Source organism: Sarcophilus harrisii, chromosome 2 (assembly GCF_902635505.1).
Source record: "Sarcophilus harrisii chromosome 2, mSarHar1.11, whole genome shotgun sequence".
Lineage (NCBI taxonomy): Eukaryota > Metazoa > Chordata > Mammalia > Dasyuromorphia > Dasyuridae > Sarcophilus > Sarcophilus harrisii.
In genome coordinates, this window is record NC_045427.1 from 338583773 (window position 1) to 338596013 (window position 12241).

The 12241-nt window shown below is 31.9% G+C and overlaps 1 protein-coding gene across 1 annotated transcript in view; it reads right to left on the bottom strand.

The window, feature by feature from the left end:
- The window catches only part of SEC23A (Sec23 homolog A, COPII coat complex component), a 79131-nt gene that overhangs the window by 43909 nt on the left and 22981 nt on the right, over positions 1-12241 (bottom strand). The window contains exons 9-10 of the mRNA XM_031952950.1: positions 5430-5545; positions 1614-1737 (exon numbers count right to left, since the gene is read on the bottom strand). Of these exons, the coding sequence (XP_031808810.1) occupies positions 1614-1737; positions 5430-5545 (240 nt within the window). The remainder of the gene's footprint in view (positions 1-1613; positions 1738-5429; positions 5546-12241) is intronic.

Genomic DNA, 12241 nt, shown 5'->3' on the forward strand with positions numbered 1-12241 from the left:
ATACATACATACACATAAATACATACACATACAAATATACTGCATTTGTGTATCCAATAAAACATATACATACACACATCATACACATACACACACACACACACACACACACAAGTTTTGTGTATGAATCCAAAGCACCTAGCACAGTATCTGCTGCATTGAATAATATGTATAGATCTAATTACTTTATTCTCCTGATCAAAAACCACCAGAGGCAGCTTCTCATTGCTTATTAAATACAATGCAAATTGCTCAATCTACTATTCAAGGCCATCCATCCAAGGCTTTAATGTTTGTTTCTTCTATTTCAAACTATTTGCTTTTGGATTATCTTCATCCCAGAAAAACCAAATTTTTCATCGTCCTATTCTTATCCTGCCTTTTTCTAAATATTATATTTGTGTATACTATTCTCCCATTACTGAATAAAAGCAACCCAGAGTTCTACCTATTGAAAAATTCCTTCCTTTAAAGACCACACTCAGGAATTGCCTCTCCAGTGAAAGCTTCTTTGACCTCTCCCAACCAGAAACGATTCCTCATTTAAGTTTCTCATTTTATTACTTTGGTTCTTTCTTCTCTACTTACCAAGTTCTAACTTGTATCATAGATTTTTGTAAATGTAACATATCATCACTAGATTTTAGGTTATTTGACATCAGGGGCTATGTCATTTACATCTTTATATCTGTAGTGTCGAGCATGATGTCAGATTACCATAAAGACATAGTATAAAACTACATAAATATCGTTATCTTGAGTCTTGCATTCAGTTCAGGGCACTACAATTTAGAAAGTACATTAATATTAGAAAGCATATCCAGTCAGGATAATCACTCCCTCTGAGATTAATCTGTCATATGTATCTGAAGGACTATAATGTGGAAAAGAAATTAGACTTGTTCATCTATAAGGTAGAATTATAACAATGAATGAGTTATAGAAAAATAGATTTGGGGTCAAAACAAAGAAAAATTCCCTTAATGTGTAGTTATGTTTTTAATGAGAGATTTTTTTTTGACAATTTCTAAAATCCCTCTAGAGCAATAAATTTGGAATTTTTTTCAAATTATATACTTTTTTAAAAATGATATTTTAAAATAGTATGATATCCCTTCCACATTGCAAGGCTTAAGTAGGCAAACTAGAAAATCCACATGAAATTTTTTGGGCCTTCCTTTACTACCAGAGAATCATTGTGATATACATAGTAAATAAAATACATTGACATTATAAAATAATGTTGATATATATCATATACTATATATACGTTTTATGCATTTCTGAGCTTCTGAATGTTTTCTGTGTAGTCTGCTGGTCTTTGTGTATCATCTATGGCTTCTGCAAAAACTTCCCAAAAATTCCCATTTAATTTCTTATATCAACCCATCATATGTCAAAACCATGATGGAGAAAGTCATAATGTGGAAGAGGTAATTTTATTAATCAGATTCCTTTCTTGGAAACATATTTATATTTCTTCAGTCTTCATTCTTACCTTTATTTCTAGTACAATATTGAATAATGGGCATCCTTATTTTACTCCTGATCTTACTGTAAATGCTTCTAGCTTATCCCCATTATATATAATGTTTGCTGTGGTTTTCGCTTACCTTTATTTCTAATGTGCCTCCAAAGCCCATTTTAAATTGTCCTTGCATATCTTTGGTAAAAACTCTCTGAAAGGTCTGCTTGAATAAGGAAGTATTGAAAGAATCTCCCATTACCATGTAACCTCTGAGTGAAAAGACCAAAATAGCACTGTAAGAAGCACATTTATTGAAACAACATATGCCATAATTGAATGAAATTATAAAAGTTAAGGATTCACCTTAAAAACAAAAGATTAAATTTCTATTTACTAACTTACACACTATAAAACAAAAAGGACCTTAGGAAAAAAAACACTATACACTATAAACTACACTATACACTATAAAACAAAAAAAAGACCTAGCCTAAAGCTTCCATTTTACACATGAGCAAGCTGAGAACCAGAATCTCTTATCCTTTTTCTAAAATATGTATTTTTAAAGAATATAGTCACCAAACAAATAAGGCAGTCAATCAATAAACATTCCTTAAATACTTTCTATATGTCAGGCACTATACTAAGTGTAAACAAGTATTATATAATGCACTAAAGTAGGTCTTTGGAGAGTTCATCAAAACAAAGGTGATAATACAAAAAAAAAAAAAAACTTTTTTAAGCTTCAGTTTTGGAAATACCATCTGTCTTTAGAAGTATTAATTATCCTAACAAAAATAACTGCAGTTCAAATTTATATACATTATTTTGAGCTTTACAAAGTTCTTTCTTCAAAACAACATAGTGAAGCAAACAGTAAAAATATATCCCAATTTTAAAGATAAAGCTGAGTGAGGCAGCTAGGTGGCACAGTGGATAGAGCACCAACCCTGAAGTCAAGGAGGAGCTGAGTTCAAATCTGATCTCAGCCACTTAACACTTCCTAACTGTGTGACCTTGGGCAAATCATTTAACCCCAATTGCCTCAGCAAAAAAAAAAAAAAAAAAAAAAGACATCATCTAAGATAAGGAAACTGAAACTCAGAGAAATTAAATGATTGTCCAAACTCCCAGAGCTATTGAGTGTCAGAGAAAAGGATTTGAACACAGATTATCTGACATCATGTCCAGCACTCTTTGTACTTATTGTATGATAGTGCTCAGATAATAGTAGAAGGTAACTACTATTAAGACCAACTAACTGATTTAAGAGAAGATGCTATCCTTGTTTACTGACACTAATAAATGAGACTTATATTTGATATAACTGACCAAAAAAAATATCAGGTGGGCCATATGATGAGTTCAAGGATAACAGATAAGCAGAAGTTGGAATGTAACAAGTCTTAAATTTCACATGAATAAATAACTGAGCAAATATAGCTAAATATCAATAAGTAAAAATCAATGCAGAATAAACAGTTATCCTTGACAACAGAAGGCTGAATTGGCAATTCGTGAACTTATTAACTGCTCACTCTTTTGAACATTAGCTAGCATTTGGTATTTAGTTAAAACAAAAATTTCCTAACTATAATATTATCTTAAAGGCAATTTCTCTTCTGATATACTTATAATCCCTAAAAGATTTCTGGTGCTTAAAAAAGTTACCAAATTACCTATCAGTTTCTTTATTTATAAAAGGAGGCAGTTTTACTAGATGATCACTAAGGCATTTTCCAGTTCTAAATTCTATGAGTCTACTACAAATGACTTCTATTTTATAACAACTTTAAAAACTGCATACATTAAATGTGTAAACACTGATGAAGATAAAGAAGATTGTTAAATTTAAAACTAATGTGAACTTCTAAATCTTGTAATTTTTTTTAAATTATAGCCATCCATAGACAAGTCCAAACATCTTTGGAGGATCAGAGGATCATCAACATTCTCACCAGCAAAACTGGGATAACAACACTTGTAATAACTTATATCAAAGAATTAAAATTGAATGATTTAAGCATGTTAAGTGCTTTATACACTTTCAAGTACCACAAAAATATCAGCATAAATGGGTATAACAAAGGTAGGAAAAGAGTAGAAAAGATCATGATAAGGACGATAGTTAACATTTAATGCTTGTAAAGTACTTTACATGTTATTTCCCTTACTCCTCACAACAATCCAGTAAGGAAAATGTCTTTACAATCACATTTTCACAAATAAAGAAACTGAGACTGAGAGAAATTAAATGACTTGCCCAATGGCACACAGCTACTAAGTATTTGAGACAGAATTTTAACTGGCCCTCCTGAAGCTCAGTGAAACAGTCTATCACTATACCACTACCTCTAGATAAAGTGCTGGTCTTAGAGCAGGAAGCCATGAAGACCTGGGTTCAAGCCCACTGTCTCTGACATAAGCTGTGAACCTAGGCAAAGTATTTAATCGTAAGTGCTCAGACAACTCTCTTAGAAAATGACTACCTGCTTTGGAGTCTCTTATATTAATAAATTATAAGTCAAAGTCATTATCTCTATCCCTATAGTTTTTGTCATAGGGATAGAGATAATGACTTTGACCTATAATTTTATTAAGTCGCAGAATTTTGTTATGCCTCCTAGACAAAATATACAACCTCTCTAAAGAATTTTAGCCTTTTATCCACACAGGAAATATCAAGATGGACACTATCTACTCATTATGATGAAAAGAGTTACTCAGTTAGATGAAAAGAACATGTCTATCATGTTAGACAATAAGTTAGGCACAGGATTAACCAAGAAAAGGAAGACTAAAATGGATTAGCTTTAAATCACAAAATGTTTTGTAATTTCTATAAATATGAGTCATGGAAACATACAATATCCAAAGAACTAACAGTAAGTATCACACAAGAACATGGAAAGGTACATCAATGAAAATGTGCACATGGTAAAACAAAACAAATAAAGAAATACCCCCCCAAAAAAAAGAGGAAAGAATGCCATCAAAAAATGTATATTTTTTTAAATGAGCTTGTCACATGTCAAAAACAAGCAATAACTAATGGATTGTCTATGTGCTCTAATGTTATCCTTGAGAAATCAGGAGAACCTGTGGAAGTCCCCAAGCATGTTGGGTAGACTCATACAAGTCTCAAGTAATGCAAAATGGGCAGGTTAAAATTGGTTTCAATCCACACCACTGAAGAGAACATCTATATCAATGAAATTACAAATTCATGTAAACATATGATCATAAACAGCTAACAGTGAACACCTATCATTTTGATAGTATAAAAACTTTTTTAAAACTGGAAAAGATCTGAGAAATAAACATTTTAATTATAAGAAAATTATAGCCCAGAGAGGTTCAATGTGAACTATCAAACTGCAGCTAATTGCAACAAATATTCTGATAGCTACATAGGGCCATTTGGGGTTGGAGTCACAAATTATGTAAGCCAAATTTTGAAAGAGTGTTTCTTAAGATTAGTAAGAAAATAATTATACAATATAAAATGACAAGAAAATAGCTCACTAGACATACTTTTACCATTTTATTGTTCTATGGAGATCAATTCTGTTTAGTTAGTTTTCTTATTTTTAATTTAACTATTTATATTTTTATTACAAAATATAAGTACATACAGTCCTGACCTAATATTATGAAATATTTTTAATCAAATTCTATTGTACCCAATTATTTCTATGTCTAGGGTACATATTCAAAGCTACCTAGTTATCACTACCAAAAAACTGAAACTGACTTGCAATAACTGATAACAGAAAAACCTGAGAACTTAGATTAAAACTCTTAGCTGAAATTCAAGTTAAGAATTATACAGAAAATTCAAATATAATAAATGGCAGAAAGATCATAATTAGTTTTCCCCCAAAAGAGTTCTATAACTTGTTCTTTTGGCTCACTTCCATTATTTCAAGACTACAGTGGGTTTCAGATTTTAGATACATACCCAGTGAGGTTAGGACAGCATTTCATTTCCAAAAGACCAGTCTGATCCAGTGCACATGCATAAATATCAATAACATGACCAGTTGTAGCAGCTCGATTAGCCAAAGCCTCAAAATGCTAAAGACAAAATTTTTTAAAATTTAATCAAAACAGTATTAGTCATATATATTTGTATATACAATATTCAAAGCCTGGTCAAAATGTGGATAGTGTGACATGGAACAAAAGCATTGGATTGGGAATCAGAGTATCTAAGTTCAAAAAAATTCATCTGTCACTTAGGACCCATGTGACCTTGAATAAATCAAAAAACTTCTCTGGGTTCTAGTTTTCCAGTATGTAAAATGAGATGGCTGGACTATATGGCTTCCAGGGTCATTCTTAGCTTTAAACTTATGATTCTATGAAAATTCAGGCAATGTATCAAAGATTGTTTTTTGCATTTGATATAATTTTTACTTCCATAAATGTGTTATAAAATATTATGATCATTTCTGTAACTAAAATTTACTTTTCACATAGAGCCTTCCATGATAAAATCTAAATGGTGGAGTAAAATAAGCATTGAAATAAATAACTTGAATTCTGGTCCCAACTCTGTTTCATCATCCATAAAATGAGGCTGAACTAATCTGTGAGATCCCTTTTGGTTTAAAGATTCTAAATCTTAACTGGAAAGAATCCAGGGGCTGAGATAGGTTTAATGGGAGGCAGCTAGATGGCATAGAGGATCAAGTGCAAGGCCTGGAGTCAGGAATTTTCATCTTCCTGGTTCAAATCCAGCCTCAAATATTTACTAGCCATGTGATCCTGGGCAAGTCACTTAAACCCTATTTGCCTCTCTTTCATCATCTGTAAAATGACTTGGAAAAGCAAATGGATCATCTGAAGGTGAACACAAGTGAAAAATAACTGACCACCAAAGAGAAGCAAAATAACTGGTATTTTAAGGCACAGCAGAAAGCAAATAATACGTCCACTCTAGTCTATTCTACCTGCAGCAAAGAATAACTGGGTCCAATGAGAGACAAAAGAGTTATCAAAATTTGTCAAAAACAAGGGAGAAATTCTGAGACAGAAAATGTGGAGCAGGTCAGGTTCTAGAGAAGGGCGAGCAGGCAAGCAGGTAAAAGGCTCAGAAGCAAAAGCACAGTCAGAAAGAAATGAAACTGTTGAAGTTGCTGCAAATATAGATACAGGAGCAATTTAAAAAGAGTTTCATTCCCAATCAGTATCTGATACCAGGTAAATGAGAAAATAATTTTTCAAATATATTCAAAATGAAAAGTAATGTCAAAGTAAAATGTAAAGTAAATGGAAGATGAACTAAATACAGCTTTTTCTAATTTAAAAATAAAGTATTTCCCACTCTACTTCTAAGTGTTTCGACTACAGGAAACTGCTAAAAACTCTTATTAGTAACTAAAGAATATAAACTTCTATGATCTAACATTTTTCTGTAGCTATATGCTCCACCTTCAGATTGTTATTAACACAGATGAAGAAAAGTTTTTATTACAAGTTCTAGAAATACAACAGCTAAACACTCTAAAGGATTTGATAAATTTAAAATCTTATATTAATAATATTAGCATGCACCAGTGTCAAATACAAGTTATAAAGATTTTGAATTTCTGATTTCCACTTAAATATTTATATAACAACCATACAAATATATGTGCATATATGTATATACATACATATACACATTATTGTGGACATTATTTTAAAATATGAACTTAAATAAGAAGCTTTCTTTCCACATTCTGGGGTAACACTAGAAAAACTATTCCTTCTCCTTCCAGTTAAAATAATCATCAAATTTAGAATAAATCTAATACCAATGTTTTCCTAAATTCCTAGATTGCAATGATCTCCTAGATTGTCAGCACTGAGAATTCTGAATGTTATTAAATTTGGGTATCAGATCTTCTGGTTTAAATGGCTAATATGAAAAGTCAAACAAGAGCCCTATTTTGCAGAAAAGAGGTAAAAACAGCAACAAATTAAATAATTCTCAAGAAATCCAGAGTAAACACTTCTATCCAGTCAAATCCTAAACAAAAAGACAGTCAGAACCTACAGTCTCTCCATCAGAGAAGCCAACATGAGCTCATGTAAATAAGCCAAAAGCCTGGAGACACTAAATTATAGACCCTCCAGGGACAGTTCAAACCTTCAGTGTTCTATGCTCAAGGTTCTGGTAATATTGAATGTCCAAAGTAAGAAAGCACTCAGACATTCAGACCAGAAGGACTGGAGATCTTCCACTTTTCTCTAATAAGTTTATTTTTTCTACATTAGGAACCTTTTGTTTTTTTTTCTACCACTTTAGTCAGTACCTTGTACCTACAATTAGCAACTCCACTTTAATTCCCAATTTCTTTAATTTAATTATTTTACTTTAATCCAGATTCTCAATCTTTCTTCCCTTCTATAATCAACCTACTTTTCCTACCTCCTCACCATCTCTACATTTATCAAGCCTTCTTATTTATGCCTTTGTGTTCCTCATGACATTAAAGGTTCTAAAATATCAAGTATAAGTTCCCTTTTCCAAACAATTTATTTTCTTTGTATAACTTACCCTTTGTCCTTTTTTTTTTTTTTTGAAATTATGCTCTCCCTTAAAAATATCAATTCATGTGGGAAGTAATGAAGATAGAAACATTGCCTCATAGTGGACATTGCAATTTTACCCTCTTCCCATACCATGATCATTTCTCCATCTGTCATGCACTCACCTGCTGGGATCCATGCCCTCCTTCTTTTCTCTCCCCTCCTCAACCATTTCTAGATGCCAGCTGATCTCAGGAACTTTGATTTCCCCTGTATTAAATCCTGGCAAGTTAGACCCATTCTGAGGTCCCCACCATTTCCTTTGTATAATATCTTCCTCCCATAGGAATGTTCAGTAGCACCCTCTCCTAAGCCACTGTCCCAATTCTTAGGTAGACCTTCTTGCTGAAAGATCATAAAAGTTAGCTTTCCTTTGTTGTATTACCGTAAACTTGTTTAGCTTACATTACACATTCAAAATCCTTCATAACCTGACCTGCTCCTACCTGCCAATCTTGTTATTTATCTTGTTATCTTGTATTCTTATTTCCTACCATGACAATTACCAAACATAAACATGAATGTGAGTAGGATGAACTCAATTGTAAGACAGAAGAGGAAAACAGAATGAACTAGAAAGTAAATCCAACAAGATGTTTTACAAGAAGTCTATCTGAAACACCAAAATTCAGATAGAATAAGGAGCTACAACAAAATTTATTATTCAGGAGAATTCCAAAAAGCAAAGATAGAAATCATGATGTCACACAGGCAACAACAAAAATAAAACATGGTTAAAAGAGAAGCAGAGAAATATTGCACATAATAAACAAATAATGAAATCAATAGATCAGTACTTACTATATATGCAACCAATGACCTAGTCTATAAGTATTTAAAGAAGAAGTTTAAAAAATTATAGGGAAGTGTCCCCTTTTGGAATTTTTTAAAGAAAAAAATAAAATAAAATGCCAAAGAATCAAAGTAAAATTATAGATAAGTTATTAAAAAAAAAAAAACTAGCCATGATAAATCTCTGGTAATTACTGCACTGGAACAGAAAGAAAAGCTGTGGATGACACCTTTACAAAAATTGACCATGTACTATGGAATAAAAACCTAACACTTACAAATATCAAGCACTGTCTTTACTGAACATTACATAATAAAAGTTAAAACCAATAAAGAGCTTTTGCAAAAAGGCTTCTAACTTCAATGGTTAATCCTAAATAGTGAGATAAATAACCAATCAAAGGAAAAATAAATAATTTTATCAACAAAATGATTACAAAATGACTACATGCCAAAACTTTGGGACCCAAATGGATAGGGGTGACCCAATGGATAGAGACCACAAGGCTTGGAGGCAGGAAGATCTAAATTCAAATTCAGATACTTACTAGCTCTGTGATGTCCTGAGCAAATTACTTAATCACTATCTGCCTCGGTTTCCCAATATGTGAAATAGGAATTAATAATAGCACCAACTTCCCAAGATTATTGTAAAAATCAAATGAGTAAATGTGTGTTAAGTGCTTAGCATACTACCTGGCAAATAGGCACTTCATAAATCCTTATTTGTTTCCTTATATGTAGCATTTCTAAATTTCTATGCCAGCAAAACCCAGCAGGAAGACAGGAAAATAAATTTCATTCAAAATAGATATAGAACACAGGAGTCCAAATAAAGACAGCCCTCAATAATTGAAAAGATATTTACTGTTCATGATTAGAATGTACCAATATAATAAAATAATATTATGTAAATTAATTTACTTATTCAGTCTTATAACAGTGAAACTTCAAAAGGATCATTTTATAGAGTTGGTAAAATGGGGGAAAAAAGTATTCTTGGCATTCTCAAAAAAAATCATGAAAAAAAAAGTGGGAGAAGAGTATACTGTTGGAGATCTGCAACTATTCCATAAGACAATAATTATCAAAACTATTAGAATAATAATAATATACAACATACAAAAAATCAATGAAAATAGTAATATATGGATCAAATAAACCCTAAGGCTCCTAGGCAATGGTGTAAGGATTCAATATTCAATAAAAACTACAAGGAAAACTTGAAAGTCATATGTCAGGATTTAGGATAAGACCAACATCTCACACCAGAATATCACAATAAGCTCTAAATTATAGGACCTAAATATTAAAAGTCACATCACACACATCAAAGAAGAAGGGATGAGATTGGCTAAGATGACAGAAAAAGATAGTGACGAATATTGGAGATGTGGGAAAAGTGGGACACAATACATTTTTGGTGGCTGTTGTGAAGTGACCGAACCATTCTGGAGAGCAATTTGGAACTATGCCCAAAGGACTTCAAACTGTGCATACCCTTTGATCCAGCAGTGTTTCTACTGAGCTTATATCCCAAAGTGATTTTAAAAGGCAGGAAAGGGACCCATATGTGCAAAAACGTTTGTGGCAGCCCTTTTTGTAGTGGCAAGAAACTGGAAAACTGAATGGATGCCCATCAATTGCAGAATGGCTGAACAGACTGTGCTTTATGAATGTTATGGAATATTATTGTTCTGTAAGAAACAATCAGCAGGATGATTTCAGAGAGGCCTGGAGAGACTTACATAAACTGATGCTAAGTGAAATGAGCAGAATCAGGAGTTCATTGTACATTGCAACGAGAAGATGATACAATGATTAATTCTGATGGAAGTAGCTCTTCTCAACAATGAGATGATTCAGGCCAGTTACAATGATTGTGTGATGAAGAGAGCCATTTACACTCAGAGAGAGGACTGTGAGAACTAAGTGTGGGTCACAACATAGCAATTTCACTCTATTGTTATTTGCTTGCATTTTATTTTCTTTCTCATTTTGTTCCTTTTTTATTTGATTTTTTTGTGCATCATGATAATTATATAAATATATATGCATATATTGTATTTAACACATATTTTTACCATGTTTAACATATATTGGATTACTTGCTATCTAGGGGAGAGGGTAGGGAGAAGGTGGAGTAAATTGGAACACAAGGTTTTACAAGGATTAATGTTGAAAAATTATGCATGCATATCTTTTGAAAATTGAAAAGCTTTAATAAAAAAAAAGAATGGATAGAGACAACTTTCTCAGTTATTAAGAGATAAAGATTTTTTTATCCAGACAACAGATGGGATCATAGAATGTCCATAAAATTGGAAAAAAAATGCTTATATAAATAAAAATCATGCAATTAAAATTATAAAAGAAATAGTAAAACGGGGGAAAATATTTGTAGCAAGTTTCTCTGATGAGGTAGAAAATAGAGACAGATGAATGAATGACTGAAAATCATGGATATGTACAATTGTTTCTCAAGGGAAAAATCAAAGCTATAACCATTATATTAAATGGTCCAAATCACTAAGAAGAAAAATTCAAATTAAAACAATTACGAGGTTCCATCTCAATCCCAGAAGACTAGCAAAAAATGATGAAAAAGGAAAATGATGTTGTTGGAGTAGTACAGGAAAGTAGATTCAATGATGTCTTGCTGGTAAAGCTGGTAAAGTAATCTCTCCAATCTGGAAAACAATTTGATACTATATCCAAAAAGTAACTAAACTACACTTCCCCTTTGACTCAATTATACCATTATTAGACATACCCCCAAAATATAAAAAAAGCATACACATGTACAAAAATAATACTAGTAAAATTTTTTGTTGTTGCAAAGAATTTAAAGCAAAGAGGATGCCCATCAGTTAGAGAATGGATAAAGAGATCATGTGGTCAAAAGAAGTGACACATGGTACATGGTACATAAAATAAAATATTGCTATGTCATAAGAAATGACTAAAGGGATAAATTCAAAGAAGTTGGGGACTTTCTATGAACTAATACAGAGCAAAGCTAGGAGAACAAGAATAATTTACATAATTTACAATACTGTAAAGAAAAGTAAGTTTCAAAGATTTAAAAATTCTGATCAATACAACTTTTGACAAAGAGGTAAATGGACAAAAGGTGAAGAACAAGACAATTTTTTGTCAAACATTTCTGGTTTGGATCTATTTTGTTTGAATGTGCTTATTTGTTATAAGAGAGGGTTTTGTTTGTTGGTTTTTAAATTGGGGGGGAGAAAGGAAAAGTTAGTGATAGTGATACCAAAAAAAGAAGAAAAGAGTGTCAGCCAAGTATTTTTTAAATGTACATAAGATAACAGAAGGAAGTTCAGAAAGAGAAACAGCTTTGAATCTAATATGCTGAATTTATTACACTTTTTAAAAATACAA